General features: G+C 37.0%; 1 protein-coding gene across 2 annotated transcripts in view; it reads left to right on the top strand.

Annotated features, from left to right (window-relative positions):
• The window catches only part of MAP3K3 (mitogen-activated protein kinase kinase kinase 3), a 105,469-nt gene that overhangs the window by 7,526 nt on the left and 71,102 nt on the right, over positions 1–26,841 (top strand). Inside the window, exons 2-3 of one of the 2 annotated variants that reach the window (XM_020997798.2) lie at positions 15,769–15,890; positions 17,597–17,686. In XM_020997798.2, the coding sequence (XP_020853457.1) occupies positions 15,769–15,890; positions 17,597–17,686 (212 nt within the window). The remainder of the gene's footprint in view (positions 1–15,768; positions 15,891–17,596; positions 17,687–26,841) is intronic. The other variant, XM_020997799.2, reaches the window with a different exon arrangement.

Below are 26,841 nucleotides of genomic sequence, written 5' to 3'. Positions count from 1 at the left end.
TAGTCCATCTCCAGAAGTGATGACTTTGGTATGTTGTTTTATTTTCAATTATTATTATTGAATATTCATGAGTCTTGGATTCAGACCATTCCAACTTGGCTTAAAATGCTTACACTTAACCTCTATGTGCTTCAGAAAGTTCTCTAGAATTAGGAGTTACTAAGTAAGTCTTAGCACTAAGTAAGCTGGTAGAAGGAGGTATCACCCTGGGAATTCCCCACAGTGATGAAATCACAGATCTTTCATATATTCCCACCTACCTTAATTCTAGTGCCTATCTTCTTTTAATTATTTTTCTGTTTATCCTCTCCATAGCTTACTTGTACATATTTGCTTGTTATCTCCCCATAAGACTGCTGAGCCAATTGAGGTCAGGGACTGTCATCTCTTTTGTCTCTTTTTGTCTTCCCAGTGCTTAGTACAGTGCTTGAATAATTGGCCCTTAATAAATCTTTATTGATTGACTGACAAAATGTATTCCCTGATTCCTCTTCCTAACTTTCCTTTTTCTGTTAAAGATACCACCATCTTTCTAGTCACCTAGGTTTGAAATTTCAAGTCATCTTCCACATCCTCAACCTACATATTCAGTCTGTTGCCAAGTCTTATCTGAGCTACTAATACAGTATCTTACATTCATCCCCTTTTCTCTCCTTACATAACTGCCAGCTTAGTTCAAGCACTTGTCACTGTTTACCTCTATTATGACTGTTGTGTCTTCCTTGGTCTCCCTGCCTCCAGTCTCAGAGTCACAGAGGTCCATCCTCCACAGCTGCCAAAGTGCTATTTCTAAAGCACAAGTCTGATTGACCATGTTATTCTCTGTTCAGTAAACTCCAGTGGCTCCTTATTACCTCTGGGATCAAATATAACCTGTATTTGAATTTAAAACCTGTAGGCCCCTGGAAGGTAGGTGTTATTATTATCCTTATTTTCTAGGTTAGGAAATTGAGGCAGAGAGGTTAAGTGACATGTCCAGGATTACACGGCTGATAAGTATCTGAACTTAGAAATTAGATCTTTGAACTCAGATCTTCTTGACTTCAGGTTCACTGTGCCACCTAGCTGTCATGGTATCATTATCCCTATTGCACTTAATCTAAAGAGAGTATTTATCCAGAAATGGAGAAGGTAAAGGTAATAAAATTGTATGAAACATGATGAAGAGAAAGAGCATACAAAGTCTGGTGACCTTGACCAAGTTACTTTACTACTAGGGAATTGTATCTTCATCTGGAAAATGGAGTGGTTTGGTTACATCAGTGGTTTCCAAACTTTGTTTATGGATATTCCCCCTCCCTTTATTTTTTTAAACCAAACCAAACCAAAAAACCAGTTGTGCTTCTCACTTTTCGTAAGACAATCTGTGTAAATACTTTGTATTGTAGAGGTAATAACACATTCAAGACAATTAAATTTAAATCAGAAGGTTATTTATAACTGTTGTTTCCTCAGTTTTTAGAAAGTTCCATGGGTGGGGAAAAACCAACTTATTACCCTTACTAAAATGAATGACACTGAGACTTCTACACAGAGACTGTTTAAACTTAAGTTTGTACACTTCATATTCAAATGCAATAATGTACACAACATCTCTGTTATGAAACTCTGACTACTCTCCTGCTTTAAGATTATACATGGGCTAACTTAAATTTGACCTTGTTTATGCTTATATCACAGAATTACAGAATTTGGGAGTTGGTAAGGCACCTTAGTAGCCAGGTAGTCCAACCCATGTATGAAAGCAATCCCTGCTGTAGCATACCAAATAAATGTTTAGTCATACAGCCTCTGCTTGAGGACCTCCAGCAAGGAGAATCCACCACCTCTTGAAGCAAGCTATTCCATATTTGGCAGCTCTGTTAGCAAGGTTTTCCTGACATGTGGCCTAAATTAGCCTCTTTGCAACTTCTACCCATTGCTCCAGGTTCTGTCTTCTGGGGCCAAACAGAACAAGTCTATTCCACTTCTGAATGACAGTCCTTTAGATACTTGAAGAATTAGGTTCCCCTTGAATCTTTTTTTCTCCAGGCTAAACATTCTTCAGACCATCCTCACATGTCATGATTCAGAGTTCTTCACAATCTTGTATGACTTCTGGATTCATTAGAGCTTAGTAATGTTCTTAAACTGTGGTGCCCAGAACTTTAGATGAAGTCGGAACAGAGTGAAGTATAATGGAACTATTAGCTTCCTCTTCCCGGAAACTATGCCTCTCCAAATAGCCCAAGATTATATTTGATTTTTAAGATCCCATAACAGTGCTGACTCATGGTCTTTTCAGTCCATTAACATCTCCCTTCTTTCCAAAACATCTGTTTTTTAACCATGGCTCCCCCGGCTTGTACTGGTGAAGTTGATTTTCTTTTATACCTAAGTGTATATGACTTGCATTTACCTCTTAAATGTCACTTTATTAGATGCAGCCAAATGTTCTATCCTTTCAAGATCCTTTCAGATCCTATCATCCTTTCCCTCCCAATTTAGTGTCATTGTTAAATTAATTGAGCATGCCATCTATACCTTTAGCCAAGTTATTGATAAAAATGTTAAATAGCATAGAGCCAAGTATAGATCTCTGGGGTTCTCCGATGGAGAATGCCTGCAACATTGACGTTGAATAATTAACAACTTCTTTTTTGAGCCCAGCTATATAAACCAGTTCTGACTTCATCTAATTGTACTGTTGTCTAGTTCAAATTTCTCCATTGGCTCCACAAGATTAGTACAAGATAGTTATCAGGAGTTTTGCTAAAATCTGTGTAAACCATATCCACAGCATTTCCTTCATTTACTAGTTTACTAATCCTTTCAAAAAATGGAAATGAAGTTAATCTGGCGTGACCTATTCTTGGTGAAGCCATGCTTGCTTTGGCAGGACTGAGCCAAAAAGAATTAAATGATAATAAAAATTAAAATGGTATTTGATAGGTAAAAGGGATGCCTTCAGGATCATAAGCAGATTTGTTAGATAAGGCAGCAGTTTTTGTTGGAGGACGTGGAGTTTCTGAAAATATTTCTGTATTTTCAGCCAAAGATTTTAGTAAGTGGGATGTGCCTTAATATATTTTGAGGAGAAAAGATAGCTTCTTTTGATTGAATTATCCCTTCTACTCAAAACTACATAGGTTACTTAGCAATTCCCAACCAGACAGGAAATAGAAAATAAGGAAACAAAAGAAGTATCTCCCCCTGTGAGCAACTACAGAGTTATGGGTTTTTCCTCACCATGTAAAAAATAAGGGAAGCATCCTCGTCCCGAGGAAACTTGTTAGATGTCAAGAGGATTATAAACTCCTCTAGTAGAGTATAAGTAGATGTGACTCACTTGAGAGCAGAGATCTAGTATTTTGTTAATTGTTTGTTACTTGTTATTGTTATTTGTTTGTATTTTCTCCAGCAGCTAGTGAAGTGTTATTGCATGAATAGATGCTTCATAACTAGTTGTTGAATGAATGGATGGATAGTGAAGCATATAATGAACTCCTTATAAAAGTTCCTACTGCTCTACTGGTTCTTCTTTAGGTGATGGAAGATATGGTATGAAATACCCTCTTTTTAGATAATTGTGGATATCTTTTTGCATCTAATTATCTAAGATAATTTACTAAATCTGAACTCTAATCTTTCTTACCTGTTCCACAAACCTGTACTTTTCATCTTTCTGTTAGAATTAGCATCCTTGTCTCTTAAATGACTGATGAACTTTTTCCTTGCTTCTGCTTATTTTTGCCAACTTAGACTTTTTTTTTTAAATTAACAGTTCATCTACTAATTACTGCCCTATTAATCTCTTAAGCTCTTGAATTCACTGATTATTTTCACGGTTTAAAATTCAGCTTTTGGTACTCATTCCTAAATCCCTTTTACTCTGGCTTTTGTACCTGTCACTACCAAAATTGCCTTTAATGAGGTCTTTGACACCTTCCTGGAGGCCTTCACCACTCTGAATCATACTTAGCACTGCTGGCTGCCTTCTTGACTCCTCTCTTTTGGTTATGGTTTCTATGTTACTACTCTCTCTTAGCTTCTGTAATTCTCTCAACTGCTCCTTTGCCAGCTTTTCTTCCCCCTAATGCTATTTACTATAGGGTTGCCCTATGGAATTTAGCCTTACACTTCAATTCTTCTTATCTATAATATATCTTGTTAGAGAAGTCATCTTTTTGACTAACATTTGTTTATAAACAACTACTAAATTTAACTCTTTCTCTCTCCTTCTGGTATGCCAACCTTCTGACTTCTTGGTTAGGAATAGAGACCATCTAGTCTGGATGTTCTTAGCTTAGGGTCTTTGAACTTGGTTTTAAAAAAATATTTTGGTAACAATATAATTGGTTTCCTTTGTAATTCTGTTTATTTTATTTTATGTTTAAAAAATATTCTGAGAAAGGGTCCGTAGACTTCCCTAGCCTATCAAAGGGGTCTATGATATAAAAAAAGGTTAAGAACCCTTTTTCTAGTCTAACTCCCTCATTTTACAGATGAAGAAAATTACCTTCAGGGAGGTTAAGTAATTTCCCAAGGTCATCCAGATTGTAATCAACAGAAGTGAGTTTTGAACTCAGATCCTCTAACTGCAGACCCAGTGTTTTTTCACTATACCACTATTTTTCACTGTAGGACAATAAACTGGGTACCCTACCACTTCTTAAAATATCTCATAGCAGAAGAGAAAAAAAACCTATTTCATCTTTCCATATTTAATTCAGAAAATATTGAACACCCACAAAGTACAAGGTACTGAAGAATCTAATTTCTGCTTGGAGTGGATAAAATGATTCTGTAGGTTTGGAATAGGGCAAATGCCTGAATTTTCAAAAAAGGGAAGAGAACAAAGTCTGAAAACTTGGCCAGTGAACTTTGATTCCTGGGAAAATCCTAAAATGGTTTATTAAGAAGAAGATAAGTGAGCATCTAGGACAGGAAGTGCTGATTATAGAGAGCCAGTGTAGCTTCATCAAGAACAGGTTTTGCCGAAGTAATTTTCTTTTTTTTATATGGTTACCAAATTAGTAGGTCGAGGGAATACTATAGATACAATTACCTAGCTTTTAGCAAAGTGTTTAATTAAAATATCTAATACTATCCTTTTGGAAAATATGGAAAAATGCACACTTGATTTAGAACTGGTTGAATGGCAGGACTCAAAGACTAGTTAATGTTTGCTTGGCAGGAAGTCTCCAGTGGAGTGCCTTAGGAATCTGAGATTGGTCCTGTGATCTATAACATTTTTATCAGTGATATAGCAGTCACACTACCTCAGAACTACTCAATAGAGCTTGAAAAAATAAAAAAATTCATGTGGAAGAACCAAAGGTCATGGACCTCAAGTGAAGTAATGAAAAAAGTAGGAAGGAAGGGTGCTTCACAGAACCAGGTCTCAGACAAAGCAGCAGTAATCAGAACTCTTTGGTAGTGATTGAAAGATAGAAAAGTTAATCGGTGGAACAGGTCAGGTACACAAGACCCAGAAGCAATCAAACTTTGTAACATGTTTGATGAACTCAGAGACTCTAACCACTGGGGTAAAGACTTACTCCCTGCTCAACAAAAACTGCTGGGAAAGCTGGGCCAATCTTATGAATGTGAATGGGATGAAATAAATACCTATGAAATGGAAGAGGAGAGCAGAATGAATTAGAAACCAGAATCCAATAATGTTATTTATAAGAAACACACTTGAAACAGAAGATACACTTAGAGTTAAAATAAGGGACTGGAGCAGAATCTGTTATGCTTCAGCAGAAGTAAAAAAGACAGAGATGGCCATCATGATCTCAGACAAAGGAAAAGAAAAAACAAGGAAGCTACATTTTGCTAAAAGGTACATAGACAATTAATGTCAGTGTTGTTTGTTGTTGTTATTTAAGTCAATTAGTTGTATCTGACTCTTTGTGGCCTCATTTGGGGTTTTCTTGGCATAGACATTAGAATGGTTGTTATTTACTTTGCCAGCTCATTTTACAGATGAGGAAACTGAAACAAATAGTGTTAAGTGACTTGCCCAGAATGACATAGCTAATAGGTGTTGGAGGCCAGATTTAAACTCAGATCTTCCTGGCTGGTATTCTATTCACTGTGCCACCTAGCTGCCTCATGTACTGAACATACACACACATGTGTATGTATATGTATATGTGTGTGTATACCAAATCGCATAGCATGTAAATCAAAGAAAAAATTAAATGAGTTACAGAAGGAAATAGATATAAAATTATATTAGTGAGGGACCTCAATTTATACCTGTCAGACCTAGATAAATCTAACCACAAAATAAACAAGAAAGAAGTTAAAGAGATAAATAGAATTTTAGAAAAGTTAGATATGATATCCCTCTGGAGAATATTAAATGGGATAGAAAGGAGTATACCTATTCTCAGCTATGTATGGCACCTTTACAAAAATTGACCATGTATTAAGGCATAAAAGCAGAAATATTAAATGCATCTTTTTCTGACTGTAATGCAATAAAAATTAAATTCAGTAAAGGTCTATGAAGCATAGATTAAAAATTAATTGGAGGGGCAGCTAGGTGGCGCAATAGATACAGCACTGGCCCTGGAGTCAGGAGGACCTGAGTTCAAATCCAGGCTCAGACTAGACACTTGACACTTACTAACCATGTGACCCTGGGCGAGTCACTTAACCCCAATTGTCTTGCCAAAAATAAAAAATTAATTGGAAACTAAATAATCTTATCCTAAAGAATGGTTGGGTCAAAGAACAAATTATGGAAACATCAATAATTTCATTAAAGGTGATGACAACAATGAGACAACATACCAAATTTTGTGAGATATAGCCAAAGTAGTACTTAAAGTAAAATTTATCTCTCTAAACTCTTTCATCAGTTTTTATTGAGAAAAAGAGCAGATCAACAAATTAGGCATGAAACTAAAATAACTAGAAAAATGAATTTAAAACTCTCAATTAAACAGAACAGAGATCCAAAAAAATCAAAGGAGAGATTAACAAAATTGAAAAATTTTTAAAAAGCCATTAAACTACTAAATAAAATTAGGGGCTTGTCTAAAAAAATAAATATAAACAAAATAGATAAACTATTAACTAATTTGATTTTTATAAAGAAGAAAACCAAATTTTCAGTATCAAAAATGAAAAAGGGGGGGCAGCTAGGTGGCTCAGTGGATAGATCTCCAGCCTTGGAGTCAGGAGGACCTGAGTTCAGATCTGGTCACTTACTAGCTATGTGACCCTGGGCAAGTCACTTAACCCTGATTGCCTCACCAAAAAGCAAAAGCAAAAAAAAAAAAGATAATTCACAACCAATGAAGAGGAAATGAAAGCCATTATTAGGTATTTTGCCTAACTATGCCAGTAAAACTAGCAATTTAAATGAAGTGGCTGAATGTTTACAAAAATATAAATTATCTAGATTAACAGAGAGGAAATAGAATACTTAAATAATCTTACTTGAGAAAAAGATATTTAACAAACCATAAATGAGTTCCCTAAGAAAAAACACCAGGACCAGATACATTTATAAGTTAATTCTACTGAACATTTAAAGAATAATGAATTCCAGTACTACATGAACTGTTTGAAAAACTGTTTAAGAGGGGCAGCTAGGTGGCGCAATGGACAGAGTACCAGCCTTGGAGTCAGGAGGACCTGAGTTCAAATTTGGCCTTAGGCACATAATTAACTCACGAGCTGTATGACTCTGAGTAAGTCACTTAACCCCAATTGCCTCACAAAAAGAAAACGAAAAAAAGCTGTAAGAAAAGAATCCTTTTGTAGCACAAATATGGATATTTAAACCAGAGAGTCAGAATAGAGAAAGATAACTATAATCCAGTTTCCTGAATGAATATTTGGTGCAAAAATGTAAATAAAATACTAGCAAGAACATTGTAGCAATATATCACGTTACATACTATGACCCACCATACCAGGAATGTAGGGTTGGTTCAGTAGTTGAAAACTATAGGTATAATTGATTGTATTAATAACAAAAACCAAAAAAATATGATTATTTCAGTAGATGCAGAAAAAACTTTTAAACAAAATACAACATGTATTCTTGTTTTTAAAAAAAAACCCAGAAAGCATAGGAATAAACAGAGCCTTCCTTAAATTATAGGTAGTATCTATCTAAAACCAAGAACAAACACATACTTATAATGGGGATAAGCTAGAACCATTTCCATTAAGATCTAGGGTAAAGCAAGAATGTCCATTATCACCATTACTATTTTGTATTGTATTAGAAATGCTAGCTATAGCAATAAGACAAGAAGAAATTGAAGGACTAAACATAGGCACTGACGAAACAAAACTGTTATGCTTTGCAGATAATAGGATGGTTTACATAGTGAACCCTAGAGAATCAACTAAAAAACTAATTGAAACAATTTCTGCAAAGTTGCAGGATATAAAATAAATCCACGTAAATCATCTGCATTTCTGTATATTACTAACAAAATCCAGCAGGAAGATAGAAGAGAAATTCTATTTAAAATAAATATAGAGAATATAAAATACTTAGGAGTCTTACCTGACAAAATATACACACAAGAAATATATGAACACAGTTACAAAGCATTCTTAACACAAATAAAGACAGATGTAAATAATTGGGAGAAATATTAATTGCTTATTTGTAGGCCAAGCCAATATAATAAAAATAACAGTGCTGCCTAAATTTATTCAGTGTCATACCAGTCAGACTATCAAAGAATTAGTTTATAGAGCTTGAAAAAAATTACAAAATTCATCTGGAAAAACAAAGGGTCAAAAATACCAAGGGAATTGGTGAAAAAAAAATGGGAAGGAAAGGGACCTAGTAGTACTAGATCTCAAACTATTTGATAAAAATTGTTGGGAAAACTGAAAAGTAGTTTGGCAGAAACTAGGCATAGACCAGCATCTCATACCCCCTACTAAAATAAGCTTAAAATAGGTACATATTTAGATATAATGAGTGATATATAGTGGAACGTTGGAGAAATCACCTGTCAGATCTGTGGATAAGGGAAGGAGTTCATGACGAAATAAGAGATAGAGAAGTTTATAGGAGGTAAGATGGATAATTTTGATTACATAAAAGTTTTTTTCACAAACAAAAGCAATGCAGCCAAAAATTAGAAGAAAAATAGGAACTGGGAAAAAAAATCTTTGCAGCAAGTTTCTTGGATAAAGGTTTCATTTCTCAAATATATAGGGAACTGAGCCAAATTAAGAGGCATTCCCCAATTGATAAATGGTCAAGGGATATGACTATTCAGAAGAAGAAATCCAAGCTATTAATAGTCATATGAAAAAATGCTCTAAATAATAATTAGAGAGATACAAATTAAAACAATTCTGAGGAGTTTTCTCACACCTTTCAGATTAGCTAAGGTGACAAAGGCGGGAGGAGATAGGGGAAAATTGGTGGAGCTATGAACTAGTCCAGCTATTCTGGAAAGCGGTTTGGAAGTATGCCCCAAAAGCTATTAATCTGTACATCCCCTTTGAACCAGCAGTACTGCTAGTAGGGGTTGTACCCCAAAAATATCAGAGAAAGAGGAAAAGGACCCATATGTACAAAAAATATTTATAGCAGCTCTTTTAGTGGTGGCAAAGAATTGAAAACTGAGGGGATGCCCATCAATTGGGGAATGGCTGAGTAAGATGTGTTTTTCAGTCATGTCTGACTCAGTGTGACCTCATTTCAGTTTTCTTGGCAAAGATACTGGAGTGGTTTGCCATTTCCTTCTCCAGTTCATTTTATAGAAGAGGAAACTGAGGGAAACAGGTTTAAGTGACTTGCCAGGAGTCACACAACTAGTAAGCATCTGAGTTCAGATTTGAACTCGAAGATAAGTCTTCCTGACCCCAGGCCTGGTGCTCTTATCCACTGCACCACCTAGCTGCCCCAAGTTATTTTATGTGTAAGTAATAGAACACTATTGTGCTGTAAGAAATAATGAAGGAGATCATTTCAGAAAAATCTGGCAAGACTTACATGAACTGATGAAAACTGACTTGAGCAGAATCAGAAGAAGAATTTCCACAGTAATAGCAAAATTGTCAAAGATTTAGTAGCTTATTGATACAATGATCCACCACAATTCCAAAGGACTCATAATAAAATATGCTGTCTACTTCCAGATAGAGAACGGATGGACTCAGAATACAGATTGATGAATATTTTATGAGGGGCAGCTAGGTGGCACAGTGGATAGAGCACCAGTGCTTAAGTCAGGAGGACCTGAATTCAAATGTGGCCTCAGACACATGATATTCACTAGTTGTGTGACCCTAGGCAAGTTGCTTAACCCCAATTGCCTCACAGAAAAAAAGAATAATATTTTGAATAATATTTTATTCTCTTTCTGTTTCAGACATGGCTAATGTGGGAATATGTTATACATGACTTCATATGTGTAATGAATATTGTATTTCTTGCCTTCTCAGTGGGTGGGGGAAAGGTGGAAGGAGGGAGAGAACTTGGACTGGGGGAAAAAAGAATAAAAATATCTCTGCTTTAAAAAAAAAGTAGGTTTGTATCTGAAAGAGATTTTGAGAGTGAGGATCCATATGTATGAAAATATTCATTGTAGCAGTTTTTGTTGTGGCAAAGAACTGGAAACAAAATGGGTTTCCATTAATTCAGGAATGGCTGAACAAATTAGTGTATATGAATTGATGATTTTATTACATTCTAAGAAATGACAAAAGGGACAGCTTCAGAAAAACCTGGAAGGACTTGTACGAACTAATGTAAAGTGAGCAGAACTAGGAGAACAAATTATAGTAACTACAGCATTGTAAATGAAGTAATTCTGAGAGGCTTAAGAACTCTGATCAGTGTAATGACCAGTTGAGGCTACAGAAAACTGATGAATGCTTTCCACATTTTGGCTGAGAGCATGGTACAGAATGAGACATACATTTTTAGACATGGCTAATATGTATATATGTGTGTTATGTAACTGTGCTTTTTTTGTTATAAGGGAGGGTTTTCATTCTTTTTGAAGGGGAGAGTTATGGAGAGAACTGGGGAGTTAAGGAGCCTGGTAAAATGATGATAAAATAAAGAAAGATGTTGATGAATCATTATACTAGAAATGAGAGCACAAGGAAGCTCAGAAGGAGACAAATATCATAATTTTTGCAACTACTGTGTTAAATTGAAATAAACAGGGGCAGCTAGGTGGAGCAGTGGATAGAGCACCGGCTGTGGGGTCAGGAGGACCCGAGTTCAAATGTGTTTCAGTCACTTGACTCTTACTAGCTGTGTGACCCTGGGCAAGTCACTTAACCCTAGCCAAAAACCAAACAAAAACCAAAACAACATAAATTCAAGTAAACAAAAACTCTAAAGCTATGCCTAATGGAGATTTATGGTTTTATCACCTTATTTTTCTGTTCTCCCTTATATATAGAAATATTCATGTTTGCCAGATTTGTAGTGATACAAAGGTTTACAGTATCTCAACTATCAAGTTCATTTTGTTAAATCTAGTAAGATGAAATTCAAGCAAGATAAATATAAAGTCTTACATTTAGATTAAATTTTGACTTCATAAACGCAAGATGGTGGAGGATTCCTGGTTAGGCAGCAGTTATCTGCAAAAGGATCTGGAGAACTGCAAAATCAGTATTAGGTGTGTGATATGGTAGCCAATAAAAACCTTGGGCTACAGTAAGAGAAACATCGTTTCCAGGAAATAAAAAGTGTTTATTCCAAGAGCACTGGCTCTGGAGTCGGAGGATCTTGAGTGATGCTTGCTGTCTTAGTGACCTTGGGCAAGGTTCAGCTCCTTGAACTGGAATTTCTGATCTGGCAAATGAGGGGGTTGGACTAGAGGCCCCTTTGAGGCGCCTTTCCAGCTCTAGATCTACGGTCTTTTGATCCTTCCCTGGTCAGATCATATTTGGAATATTGTATTTATTTTTGGGCAGCACAGTTGGAGAATGAAATTGGTAAACTAGAGAGTATCTAAAGGGGGCAGCCAAGATAGTGAAGGGACTTGGGTCTATGTCATTTGAGAAAAACTGAAGAAATTTGGGCTTTTATGTTGCAGATGAGAAGAATTGAGGGTATATGATTATTTCCAGGTATTTGAAGGTCATGTCCAAGAGGGGTTAGACTCATACTATTTGGCTCCACAGGACCAAAAAAAAAAAAGGAGTAATGAGTGGAAGATACAGAAAGGCAAGTTGGGGTTTGACGTCAGGAAAAACTTCCTACTAATTAAAGCTAGACAAAAATTGAATGGCTGTCTTGGGAGGTAGTGAGTTTCTCTTTCTTGGAGTCATTCAAGCAGAGAGGCTATATTATGACTTCCCAAGCACATTATAATAGAGATTCTTTTGACTTATGGGTTAGACTAGATGGCCAGTCAGGTGCCTTCCAACACTGAAATTCTGTGGTTCTATGACTTTCCCTGTTCAGTTTCCATATCACCACTGACAGCATCACTTCCCATCCTGTGTCCTAAGTCCTGAAGTATTCTTTCTAATCTTTTCCTTTCATCTGCTACTTCTAATCTCAATGCTGCAGCCCTTGCCTTACTTATATTTAAATCACCAGTAGCTTTTTCTCCTCACTTCTGTATCATATATGAGGTGTCTTCAGTCAGGGTTGATTACCAGACGTATTAATCAATCATATTACATTCATGAGATCCCACCAATGGTAACCAGTGACCAATGAATCAAGTAAAAATTCCTGAATATTTGAACTTCCCTTTCCCAACTGCTCTCATCCCTGCTGGTATCCAACCCTTGCTAAGGACAAACCTGCTTTTCATCTTTATTTAATCTCACCTTCTCCTTTTCCTCAGATCCTTAAGCTACAGCAGACCAACCTATCTACCCAAATCTACCTCTAATAGATCTATCATAAGGTAGCTAATCCTGGACTCACTCACCACCTTATATGTTCTTGTATCACCTAGACTTTAGTACATTTGTTATGCTTCTTATTCTGTATGTCATCCTTTTCAGTTTAAATACATGGATTTTGGGGGTTTTTTTCTGTATTCTTACCATGAGATTACAAATTCCTTATCTGTAAAATGGGTGATAACCATTGTAATTCCCTCATAGAGTTGTTATGAGAATCGCATGAGATATGTATATAAAGCACTTTTCAAATCTAAAATGCTATATAAATGGTACTTATTACTACTATAAGATATTCCTTAAAATGAATATCTCTATGAATCATGTTAAGATAACAAGTCAAGAAGAAATGTCTAAAATAGGCAGCTCCTTCATTTCTGTTCTTATCTGTTTTCTCAATTAGCATAGGATCCTGACTCTGCAAGAGGTGAATATGGCTTTGGCTTGAGACTGGTACCTATGACTCTACATTAGTGGTATCAATTGTTTCTGATTCAGGAGATAGTGCCAAACCATTCCTAAAGGAAAGGATATGCTTTGTACTAGAACTTTAAAAAAAATTCAATTATTAACTGATGCCAGGATCCCATTAACTTCCTGGAAATAAAATTTGGCAGCTTGTTAAATCAAATCCTATAACTACACCCTTTTCTACAAAATTAAAGATGATTTCTTCACTTACACATTTTCTTTTGTTTGTGAAGTTGAGAGTAAAGACACCTGTGTGGGGGAAATATATATATATGTATATATATATATATATGTGTGTGTGTGTATACATATGTATTACATATATACATATATATATATATATATAATATATATATATATATGATCTAGTCTCTGAAAGCAATCTAGTCAGTTGCTGAAGACCTTTGAAATGAAACTGCTTTCCAAAATTACCATTGATCTTTTAATTGCCAAATCTGATGGTCTTTTCCCAGTCCTGCTTGACCTCTCAGCTGCATTTTTATACTTACAATCACTCTCTCCTCTAGGACTTTGTGATATTGTACTCAGTCTCCTTTGCTGGCTTATCTTCCGTAGCTTGACCCCTGTCTGTGTCCCTCAAGTCTTCGTCCTGGGCCCTCTTTTCTCTCTGCACTCTTTTAATTGCTTCATCAGCTCCATGCATTTAATTTTTTTTCATGCATTTAATTTTCAGCTCTATGCAAGATGGCTCAGAGATAAACATCCAGCTCTGGTTTCTCCCTTAAATTTCAGTCTTATATCACCAGCTTCCTATTGAATGTTTCAAACTTGATATTCTGGAAACACCTCAAACACAATTATGTCCAAAATAGAATTTAATATCCACCCTCCCACCCCCACTTCAACTAGTTTCTCAGGATTGTAACTTTAGTGTCATCCTTGACTCACTCTCCCTCACTCCACATTATCCATTCAATTGCCTCCTCTTAGTGTTTCTATGTCCCCAGCATCTCTCTCATCCAGCTCTTTCTTAACATTCACACAGCCACAATTCTAGTTCAGGCCCTCATCACTGCCTTCCTCAATTATTGCAATAGCCTCCTAATTGGTCTCCCTACCTCAAGTCCTTCCTCCGGTCTTTGTTCCACAGAGTTGTTAAAGTAATTCTTCTTAAGCTCAGATCTGATCATGTTATTTCCTGCTCAGTAAACTACGGTGGCTCCCTGTAGCCTCTAGTCTAGGATCAAATATAAACTCTTCTGTTTTAGCTTGAATGATGCAGCATGTCAAAGCTGATAGAGAACTGGCTTCAGAACTAGGAAGACCTAGGTTAAGTCTCTCCTCTAATGCATATTAGTTGTGTGACCCTGAGCCAACTCATTTGATCTCTCAGTGTTCTGGGTAATTTTCTAAGAATGTAAGCTACAGAGAAGGTGATAACCTGCATTGTATAGTAGGAGCTTCCTTTGATTTGGAATCTTGTCTACTTGCTTAGTTTGGGTGTGCCTAATGTGATTCACCTGTCACTGTAGCAAAGTGGAGTAACATTTCTGAACTAATCCTCTCTAGTGTTTCATCTGGTTGGGCTGCCATAGTTCAGGAGTCTTATTATCAATCCCAAATTTGGTAATAAAGTTGAGAGAGAGCATGGTATGGTGGATAGAGAGTTCACTCAGAGTGTTCATGATGTTTAAAGAAAAGAGGCCAAAAGTAAAGTTAGGAAGGCAATGACAATGTATTTCTTGGTTAGCAAGAAAAAAACAATAGAACTACCATCTTCTTATTGTAAGAGGAGGGGGTATAATTGGCTAGCTTTATTGTAAAAACAGTTTATCTCCTTAGTAGCTACCTGATAATTTTGAAGTGAACTCATTGCACTTAGAGTATATTTTGTTGCTGGATATGTCCTAGAGCCAGAATGCTGATTTTGTCTGGGTACTGCTGCTGTGATATCCTCCGTTCCTCTGTTCCAGATTTTAGCTGGGCTTTCCCTGTTTGAGCTTCCAAGAGACTCTGTGCCTGACTCTGCTTGTGAGCTTTTTTTTTTTTTTTTTGCAGAATAAAGTAGGGAAGGGAGAAAAATCAGCAATTGAATTTGAGAGCCATCAGAATACAAACAAAATGAGTGGCTTAAGTTCAGTTTCTCAGTTAATACTGCTTGACTGGGGTGCACCATGTAGAAACAGGTTCATGGATCTTATTTGGGGCCACATAATGGCAAGCTGGATATTTTTTTTTTAATTTTTGTTTGTTGTTTTTTTGGTTGGGCAGTGGAGGTTAAGTGACTTGCCCAGGGTCACACAGCTAGTAAGTGTTATGTGTCTGAGGCCGTATTTGAACTCAGGTCCTTCTGAATCCAGGGCCAGTGCTCTATCTACTGTGCCACCTAGCTTCCCCCCACACTGGATATTTTCTGCAAATGCCCATGAAACCTGAAATTAAGTGCTCTATCCTATATTTTTCTTTTTATTACAGATGAACAGGAGGCATTGAATTCAATCATGAAAGATCTGGTGGCTCTCCAGATGGGTCGACGTCACAGGCTGCCTGGCTTTGAGACCATGAAGAACAAAGATACTGGCCACCCAAATAGACAGGTAGGTGTGGCCCCAGCAGGATTTGATGACCTCTCTAGAGCAAGTTTGCCTTTGAGGTGGGAAATGTGTAGTGAAGTCAAGAACTTCTCTTTACTTTGATACTCTTGACTAGAGTGATAATTGTCCATTTCTCTTCCCTCCTAACTCCTTACTCCCCAGGCTGTTAATGGTAAGTGATAATATCTGCCAGAAAAGGTTAAGTGTCTGAGACCTTTGAACTTTCAAACTTCAGAGCCCCCAATCATGAACCGTAAACATTGTGTCTCTGACTCCCACATCATCTTTCTTGTTTATCCGTAAAGGGATTAGAATGAGCCGATGAACCAAAAATGACTATATTTGACATTCCGTTTTGCTTTGTGGATTAACTGGCAAATTGTTTATTCTAAATTGACTTTCTTTCCAAATCAGAATGTATCCAGTCAAACTAGTTTATTTAAAATTTTATAATGACACATATAAATAAACCTTGGGAAGGTAAATTTCCTGCCTAAACATATGTTCCAAAATCTTATTTAATATAATTTTTCTGTTATCCTTACCATTTTCTCCCTCTCCTCTGTTAGGTTAATTGAAAGTAGACTTCTTTAAAAAGAGCTCCTATTATTTCAGAAACATTTAAACCTAGGTGATGATTAAAGCCCCATCCTCACCTCCAGTGTCTTCTGGCTATTACCTAGACATTTCTACCATAGAAAAGGAGTAATGAGGAGGATTTCTTCCTCTACAGGGCAGGTCAGATGTATGCCAAATAATCACCTTTTCATTCAACAAATATGTGAGTTCTTTGAGTGTTGAATAGAGATTTAATTAACTTTCGATGATTCCCTCAGACCTTTTCAGGAGTGCTTTTTTTGTTCCTGGGTTGGGTAGGCACAGGGCTGTAGATCAGCTTCTCTGAGGACTATTGAATATAAGGTCTGCACAGTATTTTCTAGCTTTAGAACTGTTAGGGAGTCCACAGTCCCGTTAGCCCAGTTAATTATGTAACTTGATAGGGGTGATTTTGTTTTCTTCATTACTTTTGAGCTTCTTTGGGACTAGGACTCACTTTTGTACTCTTTTTCCAAAACATCATAGTCCTCTATACTGTCTAATTGTTTGGGAATCCCCCCCTTTTATGACTAGTAGGTGTTCAGAGTACCATTTGGAAGGAGCGTTTTTCCAGAATAAGGCCCCACTCCCAGACTTGGGCTTGGTGACCTCACTTCTTTTCTAATGTCCAGTGTTTGGTGCAGTGCTATCCAGAAACTGTCCTTCTAAATAGATGAAATCAAATTGGAAACAGCTATTTAATAAAAAATAAAAGTTTTCTTGAGTTCGAAGGGCCAGACTTATTTTAGAATTTCGGTGTAAGAGGGCCTGGGTGCACTGGGAAGAAGGACACATTTTAAGAAATGCATGTGATTAGAGCTAGGAAATCATTTAGGTCAGAGAGATCTGCTAGGTTTTTTTTTTCTTCTTCTTCAAGCTGGGTGAAGTCATTGGTTGTTTTTTCAGCTGCCTGTGAAGGCAGAAGGTCAGTAAAAAGACTGACAGATCCTGGTGATTCCTGATGAAAAGGCATAATTAGGAAATAACCCTATTGCATGGTCTTAGCTGAGAGGCACCGTGGTTTATCTATATTACACTTTGTGTTTCATTTAGTTTACTTCATTTTATGGAAGATACAATTGCATTAACAATACATATTTTGTTTTTTAAAGAAAAAACATAACAGCAGCAGCTCAGCCCACTTGAACAGCCCCACAATAACGAGTCCATGTGCAGGGGCCAGTGAAGAAAAGAAAATTTCAGTAAGAAACCATATTATACTTTAAATTGAAATGAATTTTTACGGAATGTCTGTGATATGATATTAAAGTTGGAAGAGTGATGAATTGATTTTCTCAATTGAGTACTTTTTAAGGGTGATGAAGTTAGATTACTTACATCCTGTTTTTGTAGATAACACATATCACTTTGATGTTGTCTAGTTATGTTGTTGTTATTGAGTCGTTTCAGTCATGTCCAACTCTTCATGACCCCATTTGAGGTTTTCTTGGCAAAGAAATTGGAGCAGTTTGCCATTTCCTTCTCCAGTCCGTTTTCAGATGAGGAACTGAGGCAGACAGGGTTAAGTGATTTGCCCAGGGTCATATAGCTAGTAAGTTTCTGAGGCCAAATTTTAACTCAGTTCCTCCTGACTCCAGACTTAGTGCTCCATCCGCTGTACCACCTAAGTGCCCTATTCAGTTATACAGTCTCTAAAATTTTTCCTGAATTTAAGGAAGCTTAACTGGTGCAGGGAGACTAGAAATTTTAAAAGGGAGATATATTTATTTTGTACATTTAATGTATTTTCTCTTTCACAAACTCATATTCTAATGCCTCCTTGTGGTGTGAAGGTGACCTTGTGTTCTCCAAATTATGCTAGTGGAAGACAGGCTCTGGAAGGTTCTGTCATGCTGGAAAGGCTTCTAGTGTAGTTCCTGCAATAAAGGGAATCTGCTTTCCTAGAACCAGCATGGTTAATTTTGAAGCAGCCTGTCATCAGTAGACAGCTTCTTGGTGATTAATTCCTTGACCACAGTAACCCATCAAACAAAGAAAAATACAGAGTAGCCTTCAGTTAAAAAAAAAAAGCAAAAAATGGCCCTTTCACTTCTCAAATGACAATAGCAAAGTATCAAAAAGGGAGGCATAAGATACCAAGAGTTACACAGTTCTTAGTTTATAAACTTTTACTTAGCCATTAGTGTAATAAATGTAAAATCATTGTCCAATAACCAATGAGTAGGCCTGCTACTGGAGGAAATGAAATTAATCTCAACATTCTTGCTATGAATGAAACCAGATAAATGGTGGTAGCTAAATGAATCGATGAATCACAGATTCTTCTGGGAGAGGGAAATAAGATAATTGGTAAAGAGGTTTTAATTGTGGTCCCATAGGCAACAAGTAATATCATTTCATGGAATTGATCATCTCTGCTCATAAGTGTTTGCAAAAAGACCACTATGAAAATTATTGTTATGTACCAGCATCTATTACATATAATGAAGTAGTAGAAAAATTCTACTAAGATCTCAATAAGCTCTTCCATATTAAATTACCATATACTTTGATTTTCTTGGTGACTTCAGTATAAAGGTGGAAAACAGGTGAGAGTGGCAAGAAATACATTGGAAAATATGGATTAGGAAAATATAAGGAAAGAAAGGCCAAAGATCTGTACTATTCAATAACTACTTTATTAAAGGAAAAGAATTGGTAGGTACTGGACATAGAGAACACTGAATAATATTACAAAAATGAAACTGATTATATTAACAGACAAGAAATGACTTGTTAATAAGGTGGGCTTCATTCCTAAATCAACCATCTGTGTATGGACTAGTGACTTATTAATGCAGAGATCAAAGTGAGTAGAAAGAAAAATAAAATGAGAAAAAAGATGTGACAATTAAAACACTTCAATCTCTTTTCATATTTCAAATTTACCTTATATAAATCAACTGCCATGCCAAGGAACCAAAAGAGCCTACGAAGCATCTTAGTCAACCAACTCTTGACTTAGTTGAGAAAATGCCGTGTGGAGAGTGATGGCAGTCACATACCACATTGGTTTAGTGTATCATCTTTTTTGTACAACTTTGTGGAGAAAGGATAATGGAAGACTGAGCATAAAGAGAGAGAAGCAGTAGAAGATTAAAAAAAAATTTAAAGAAAGCTTAGTGAGAGACCCAATTAAGCAAAGACATCCCAAGGACATTGAAGATTTTAAAAAAGGTGGGATGGGGAACAAACCGAAGAAAAATAGAAAAGATCTTCAAAAGATTTTTTGTGACAAACTTTTCACCGTCAAAGACAGAAAAATCATCACATTTGACTTTAACATCATAGTATTAGGTACGCTTATAGAGGAGATAGAAATGCACTAAAGAGAACAAAGATGGGGGGAAAAGGCTAGACTAGGCCAAATGGACATAAAGGAGATTGTCGTAGAGTCCCTCTTTTCTTTTGGCTTAAAGCAACATCTTTTGCATGACTCTTTTCCTGATCTCGCCCAAACTGCTGTATTTTGCTGTAACCCAAATTACCATATATATTAACTACTTTTTACAAATATATGTCTGTATTTACTTGATATTTATGCAGCTCATATTTAAATAAGTGCTCGTTGTCTCCCACATTAGAATGTTAGCTCATGGATAGGGATTGTTTCACTCTTTGTGCTTGTATCCCCTGCTCCTTAACACAGTGCTTGGCATGTGAGATCTTTTTTCTTTTTTTTTTTGTGAGGCAGTTGGGGTTAAGTGACTTGCCCAGGGTCACACGGCTAGTAAGTATCAAGTGTCTGGTCTGAGACCGGATTTGAATTCAGGACCTCCGAGACTCCAGAGCTGGTGCTCTATCCACTGCTCCACCTAGCTGCCCTGAGGCATGTGAGATCTTAAAAAATACTTGATTGATTGATAAATCTTTGCTGTAGGTGATAAAATTGTGAGGCCTTTGGAGGATGGATTCCCAAAGGAGGGAAAGATACTGAAGAAAAATGTGAGGTTTTATTAATATTGGGCGGGGGGGGAAGCAACCAAGAAAATACCATGAATTACTGAGCTATGTAGCTGCTTTCCTCTCTGTTAGATTTTTCACAGGAGGATGTTGTATTTGATCCTACAAGTGTTAGGAAACAACTGGAACTTATTGAGTAGGGGGAGGTGACATGATCAGACCTACACTTTAGAAAGACCATTCTGATAGTTAAATGGAGGATAGACTGGACTGGAGAGAGACTTTCTGTAAGATCAACCACCAGGCATCAGTGAAAAGGAAGAGTCCAGATATGAGGTGATGAAGGCATGTACCAGGCTGATAACAGTGTCAGAGGACAGAAAGAGGCATATGGAAGAGACTTTACAAAGGTAAAATGTACAGATTAGATATGGGGAGTATGAGAGAATGAGTCCAGTTTTCTACATGTTCAGTTTTGTGATGTCCAGTAGGTACTTGGAGGTGCCATAGTGACAGTCAGCAGGGAGGTTAGGGCTGGATTAGTCAGTTTGAGAATCATCAGCACAGAGATGATAATAGGATGAGATCACCAAATGAAGTAGTGTGGGAGAAAAAGAGAAGAGAGTCCAGAACAGAGTCCTCTGGGAACCCCACTGTTAGTGGGTATGATGTAGATGAAGATCCAGCAAACGAGACTGAGAAGGAGCAGTTAGGTAGGAAGAAAAGCAGTAGAGAGTATTTTCCTGAAAACCTGGAGAGAAGAAAGTATCAGGGAAAAGATGATGATTGCCAATGTCAGAGGCTGCAGAAAGGTCAAGGACAAGGATTGAGAAAAGGTTATTAGGTTTGGCAATTAAGATATCATTAGCAGTGCCTTACATGTAATAATTGTTCAAATGTTTGTTGAATAATTTAATTTAACTGAAGCACAGATATAGAAAAAGAAGAATATCCTATCTCTGTTATACAGATCTTGTCCCTTTCTTGGTGAGTGATTAGACATGTTCTGGTTCATTCTTTTCTGTTTAGTTGTTTAATCCATCATCCCCTACCTTAATGTATATGGGGCAGTTACGCATTAGTATTTATTAAGTGTTGTTGAGTAGGACAGGGTACGAGTAGGTATGATGCCTGAGAGCTGATCCAGCATTGTAGGAGCCTTCCTACCAAGCCCAATAGTAATATATGTAGTATAGAGGGCTCCTACCCTTTTCTTTGGCTACAGGGAGCCACTCTATAACTCCTGCTGTAGGCGCATAGAGGAGTAAGCCAGACCAATGTCAGTCCTCACTGGGAAAAACTCAAGCTCCAGGTCTTCCTCCGTTTATTTTTAATATGTGGTGAATTTACAAAGGCAGCCGAGTTACCTCGGGATATTCTGGCACTGGGCTTAGTTCCTAATAAAAGCATGTGCAGGATAAAAAAAAAAAGTGATGAAAGGGTTAAACATTCTTTGCCTACGGTAGAGTGCTGTCCTATAGTCCTTTTAGTCTGACCTTTGAAACTTCTGGAGATTATAACCTAACTGCTAGCAATTCCAGTAGGAGACAAATCTATCCTCACCTTTACCAATTTATCTTCTCTTCATTGCCTTGGATTTTATTGTATGGGTAAGGACTAAAACAGAAGAGACTACCTCTTAAGTTATTTGCCAACAGGGGGACTTGTTAGCTATCTTTCAAGGATTTGAAAGTAAATTTGTTCTGCTTGGCTCCAGAGGTCAAAGCTGGGAGTAATGGGTAGACATCATAGAAGCAGACTGAGGTTTGATATGAGGAAAAACTTCTGACCAATTAGAGCTATCCAAAAGTGAAATGGGCTGCCTCATGAGGTAGTAAAGCAATGACTGAATGATCACTCATAAGGGATAATGTAGGGAAGATACTTGTTCAGATAGTGGTTAGACTAAATGCCCTCCAAGATCCCTTCCAAGTTATGAAATTTGTGATTCATTGAAGTAGATAGTTATGCATTTAATTGGTGTTTCTTTCAAATAAACTAATGGGAACATATTAAAATTAGAATTTTACTTTTGGTGCTCTTTTAAAAATTTTTTTTTTCCTTTTCAGAAGTTCATCCTTTATATAAGGCCCCCAACTTTTCTGAGAGACTCAAAAATGCACAGTAGAGATAGTAGGGAGATGCAGAACCAGAAGGAGGGTGAGAGTAGATGGTGGCTTCCCAGGAAGAAGAAAGAGGAGATATAACCTTTTTCAGATCACAAATAGCCTATGTGTTCATTTTGGAATTTTGCAAATAAAGTGACTAAAATATCCATACTTTTTGATCCAGAGAGTCTACTGCTAGGCATATACCCCCAGGAGATCATTGATAAAAGAAAAGGACCCCCACAAAATCTATGAATGGTAAACAGTGATCTATTCAGTATTTCTCAGATTCTTCCCCTTCCTCCCCCTCGCCAACTCTCATCATTTTCCCAACTTTATGCTGAAATTTGGGGAACAAATGACATTTCTGCTATAGCAGCTTCATGGCATTAGTGGAAGATAGTCCTACTGATCATTTTTTAAATTGAGACAGTCATATTGCCCATTTATCCTGACATTGTTCTCTATTTTTCACATGATTTAGTTCTCGAAGGAACCTTACAGATTAGTTCAGTCTAACCCTTAATTTTGAGGAAACTGAGATTTGGGTTAAATGACTGACCTAAAGTTATATAGCTAATTGTGGTGGGGTTAAGATTTGAACCCAGGTCCTCTAATTCTAAATCCAGTGCTTTTTTTTTAAAATTACATCACTTCTGTTGCTTCTTTTATATATTTTCTGTCACCAAATTAGTTGTGGGGGATGGGTAAGGAGCCTAAATTGTTATACTATGGTCTCTTAGACTGAGCACCTCCCAGTTGCATTTTGTCTCCCCCCTTAGATTGTGAGCTCCTAAATGGCGGAAAACATCTTTTGACTTTCTTTGTATCCTTAGCGCTTAGCACAGTGCCTGGCACATCATAGATTCATAATAAATGCTTATTGACTGACTGACAGTTCAGTTAAGCCAAGTTCTTTTGTTTTCATATTTATAATACATTAGCATTATGCTACATGCTATGAGGAATAGAAAAGAAGTGTAAGACATAGTCTCAATATCTATGAACTCTTCTGGCAAAATGAGACTCACATGAAGCATTTAAACAACAGCAGAAGTTTGTATGTGATTGTGCCAAAGTGTATGGTACAGATAAAGAATGTTATGGGAAATCAGATTAGGAAATAGGAAAGTCAGTGGCCTGGAGTCTTTGGAAAGGCTGACATCGAAAAATGTTGTGCTTAAACAGTTCTTGAAGGATTGATGGGATTTATATAAGTAGAAAGAAGAGTCAGTGGATACTCTGGATGGGAGAGCATCTGAATGGGAGAACAAGAGCAAAGGCATAGAGAGAGAAGCAAGCAAGTGAAAGGAGGAGGTGAGAGTTGTGGGGTTTCTCAATGTGGGCTGCTAGGAGTAGGCTTGATAAATCTCAGGTAGATGTGCATGTGTTTTGAGTTGCTAGACTCAATAAGCAATAAAGAATTTCAACTTATCCCTGCAAATGTAACATAGGATAATGCTTAGCTTGTGACCTCACACAGAAATGTGTTCATTTTCCTTAATTATTGAAGGGGAGCTGAATGGAAGAGATTTGAAATATGCAGATCCATTCCAAAAATGGGAGCCAAATGAAATTCTAGACTCCCTAGGTTATAGGCTGTAGCAGAATGAATAAAATGACCTAGGCCTCAGAAGATACACAGTTACATTGATGTCATTCAAAGTCATACCTAGAATATGGCAAATTGGGTTGCTTGCCTCAGACTCCATGCATTAGGGGAAAGAGGAGGTAGCGGCAAAAGAAGGTGGTATTTGCATACAATAGGAATCTTCATGTCACCCAACCTTTCTCACTGAGGCAACATGGACAGCTGAGATTGACTTCCTAACAATAATACCTCATTTTCCCATTTCACACATAGTCTCTTACTGCTGGCTTCCTTCCTTTCCAGACTTCACAAAGTTCTCCAGCTTGCTGTTTGTTGGCCTCATCAGTCTCTGCCTCTGCTTCTATCACAATCTCACTTAAGAGCAATTTTCCATCAACTTTTCTACAAACTCTTCCAGAAAGAATGGTGATTCTGAGATTTTTCCTTTTTCTCAGTTTCTTCCATTTAAGCTTTACATACATTGGTAGATGAGCTAAGCTTCTGCTGGCTGTTCTGCATCCCCACCTGGAAGACACTCCCTCCTTGCCTCTGCCTCATAGAATCCCTTTCTTCATTTAGGATTTAGCTTAAGTATCATCTTGTGCATGAAGCTTTTGCTGATCCTCTAACTGCTAATGCCATCCTTCCTGAGAAGTACCATGTATTTAACTGTTTTATACATGTTTGTATTTATTTACATTACATTGTGTGTATGTATGTACTTGTCTTTTCCTTTAGACTATAAGCTCCTTGTGAGTAGACAATACGTGGAACATGGTAGTTGCTTAATAAATAAGTGTTTGTTGATTTAGTTGCTTGTTTCACACTTGGATTCTGCTACAGTACTTATATTTGCACACTGAGGGAAAAAAAGAGAGCTGCTTTAAGTTTGACATCCAGATTAAATATTGTCACTATTGTAAGGAGTGGTACTATGGGGGATGATACTAGGTGACATAAAGAAGAAAACTTCTTTATTTAGGAGGTCTGCTGTCTTCTGTTAGCTCTTTTGGGAGTGTCAGTCTCTCTTGACATTGCTTTACAATCAGATAACCCCAAGCTTCTCCTGTACCTTGAAGGTACAGTTCCTTAGTTCCTGGGGAAGGAGCCCTTAGTATAACCACACTTTGCCTCCCCACTCCCTTTTTTACCACTCAGTTGTACATTTTACTTGCTTCACATTTCATTAGATTTTTAGACCATCTTCTCTCTAAGCTTATGCTATTCCTCTTTTTCCCCCCACACATTTTCCATTCTGATGCTTACATGGAATATAGTAGGTGCCTAATAAATGCTTGCTTGATCCTGTCTACTTAATCTCTTCATAACCTGATAATCTTCCTTTCCTCTTTGTTTTCCTATATATCTCATTTTGTTTTCATCACCTTAGAATTCCCTTAAGATGCTTGTTTCCCATTTATGATACCTCCTCCTCTGTTATGTACTGCTGTTACTATTGGTTGTGTTTTCTGTTCTGATAATGACAACTAGAATCATTTTAATGAATGTTTGTTAAGTGTCTATTATGTGTAAGGTACTGTTCTTAGACACTGGAGTTAAAGATAAAAATGGAAGGCACAGGATACAGTTAAGTGTTAGAAAAGGTAGGAAGTTCTGCCTGAGCTAATTTACTTATTCAGTGCCATATCAACCAAACTACCCAAAATTATTTTATGGAGCTAGAAAAAAATAATAACAAGATTCATTTGGAAGAACAAAAGGTTCAGAATATCAAGGGAACTAATGAAAAGAAATGCTAGGGAAAGTGGCCTAGCCGTTCCAGATCTTAAATTGTATTATAAAGCAGCAGTCATCAAAACTAATTGGTACTAGCTGAGAAATAGAGTAGTGAATCAGTGGAATAGATGAGGTACACAAGACAGTAATCTACTGCTTGATAAACCCAAAGACTCTAGCTTCTAGGATAAGAACTCTTTATTTAATAAAAACTGCTGGGAAAACTGGAAAATGGTATGGCAGAAACTAGAATTCTAGGCATAGGTGACAAACATCATAAATGTGAATAGGTAGCAGATGACCTGTTGAATTCTGGAAATAGTTTAATTGGAAGGAAGGAAGGAAATAAGTATGTATTAAGCACTGTGCTAAGCACTTTACAAATACTATCTTATTTGATCCTCACAATAATCCTGAGAGGTAGGTGCTGTTATTATCTCCATGACTTGGCCAGGGTCATACACTAGGTGCATGAGGATGGATTTGAACTCTGATGTTCCAGGCCCATTGTTTCTTAACCCAAATAGAGAGTATATAAAGAGGGAGCTGTGAGTGGCCTAGCACTGGGAAGTCAGAAGATAGGAGTTTGACATTTGACCCTAGTAAGTCAGTTAACCTCTCTGGGCCTTAGTTTCTTCACCTCTAAAATGAGTTATTTAGACTAGGTAATTCCTAAGGTCCCTTCCAACTCTGATAGTCTATCATTTCACTATGAGGGCTATCTTTAATGTTAATTTTAACCAGATCTCACCCATGTGAAGATGTTAGAAGGGAAAGAAATGTGCAGCATGATCTGATCTCATGCCTTGTCCTCTTGAAGCCATGTCAGCTGTTCACCCCAGATGAATACTGGAGACTAGGCTGCCGTGGTTCCATAGGGAAGGGCATGGAAAGTGCTATAAGAGAAATTATTCTTGCTGGGAGGTAATATGGCAGGGATAATATCTGTCATCACCTGGAAGAACAAAGGGTACATGCCTGTAGTCCTGCCATGAATGCAGGAAGGAAGGCACAATAG

Source organism: Phascolarctos cinereus, unplaced genomic scaffold (genome assembly GCF_003287225.1).
Source record: "Phascolarctos cinereus isolate Bilbo 61053 unplaced genomic scaffold, phaCin_HiC Scaffold_5;HRSCAF=322, whole genome shotgun sequence".
NCBI lineage: Eukaryota > Metazoa > Chordata > Mammalia > Diprotodontia > Phascolarctidae > Phascolarctos > Phascolarctos cinereus.
The sequence above is the reverse complement of the archived record's forward strand: the minus strand, read 5'-3'. Positions and strand labels throughout refer to the sequence as shown.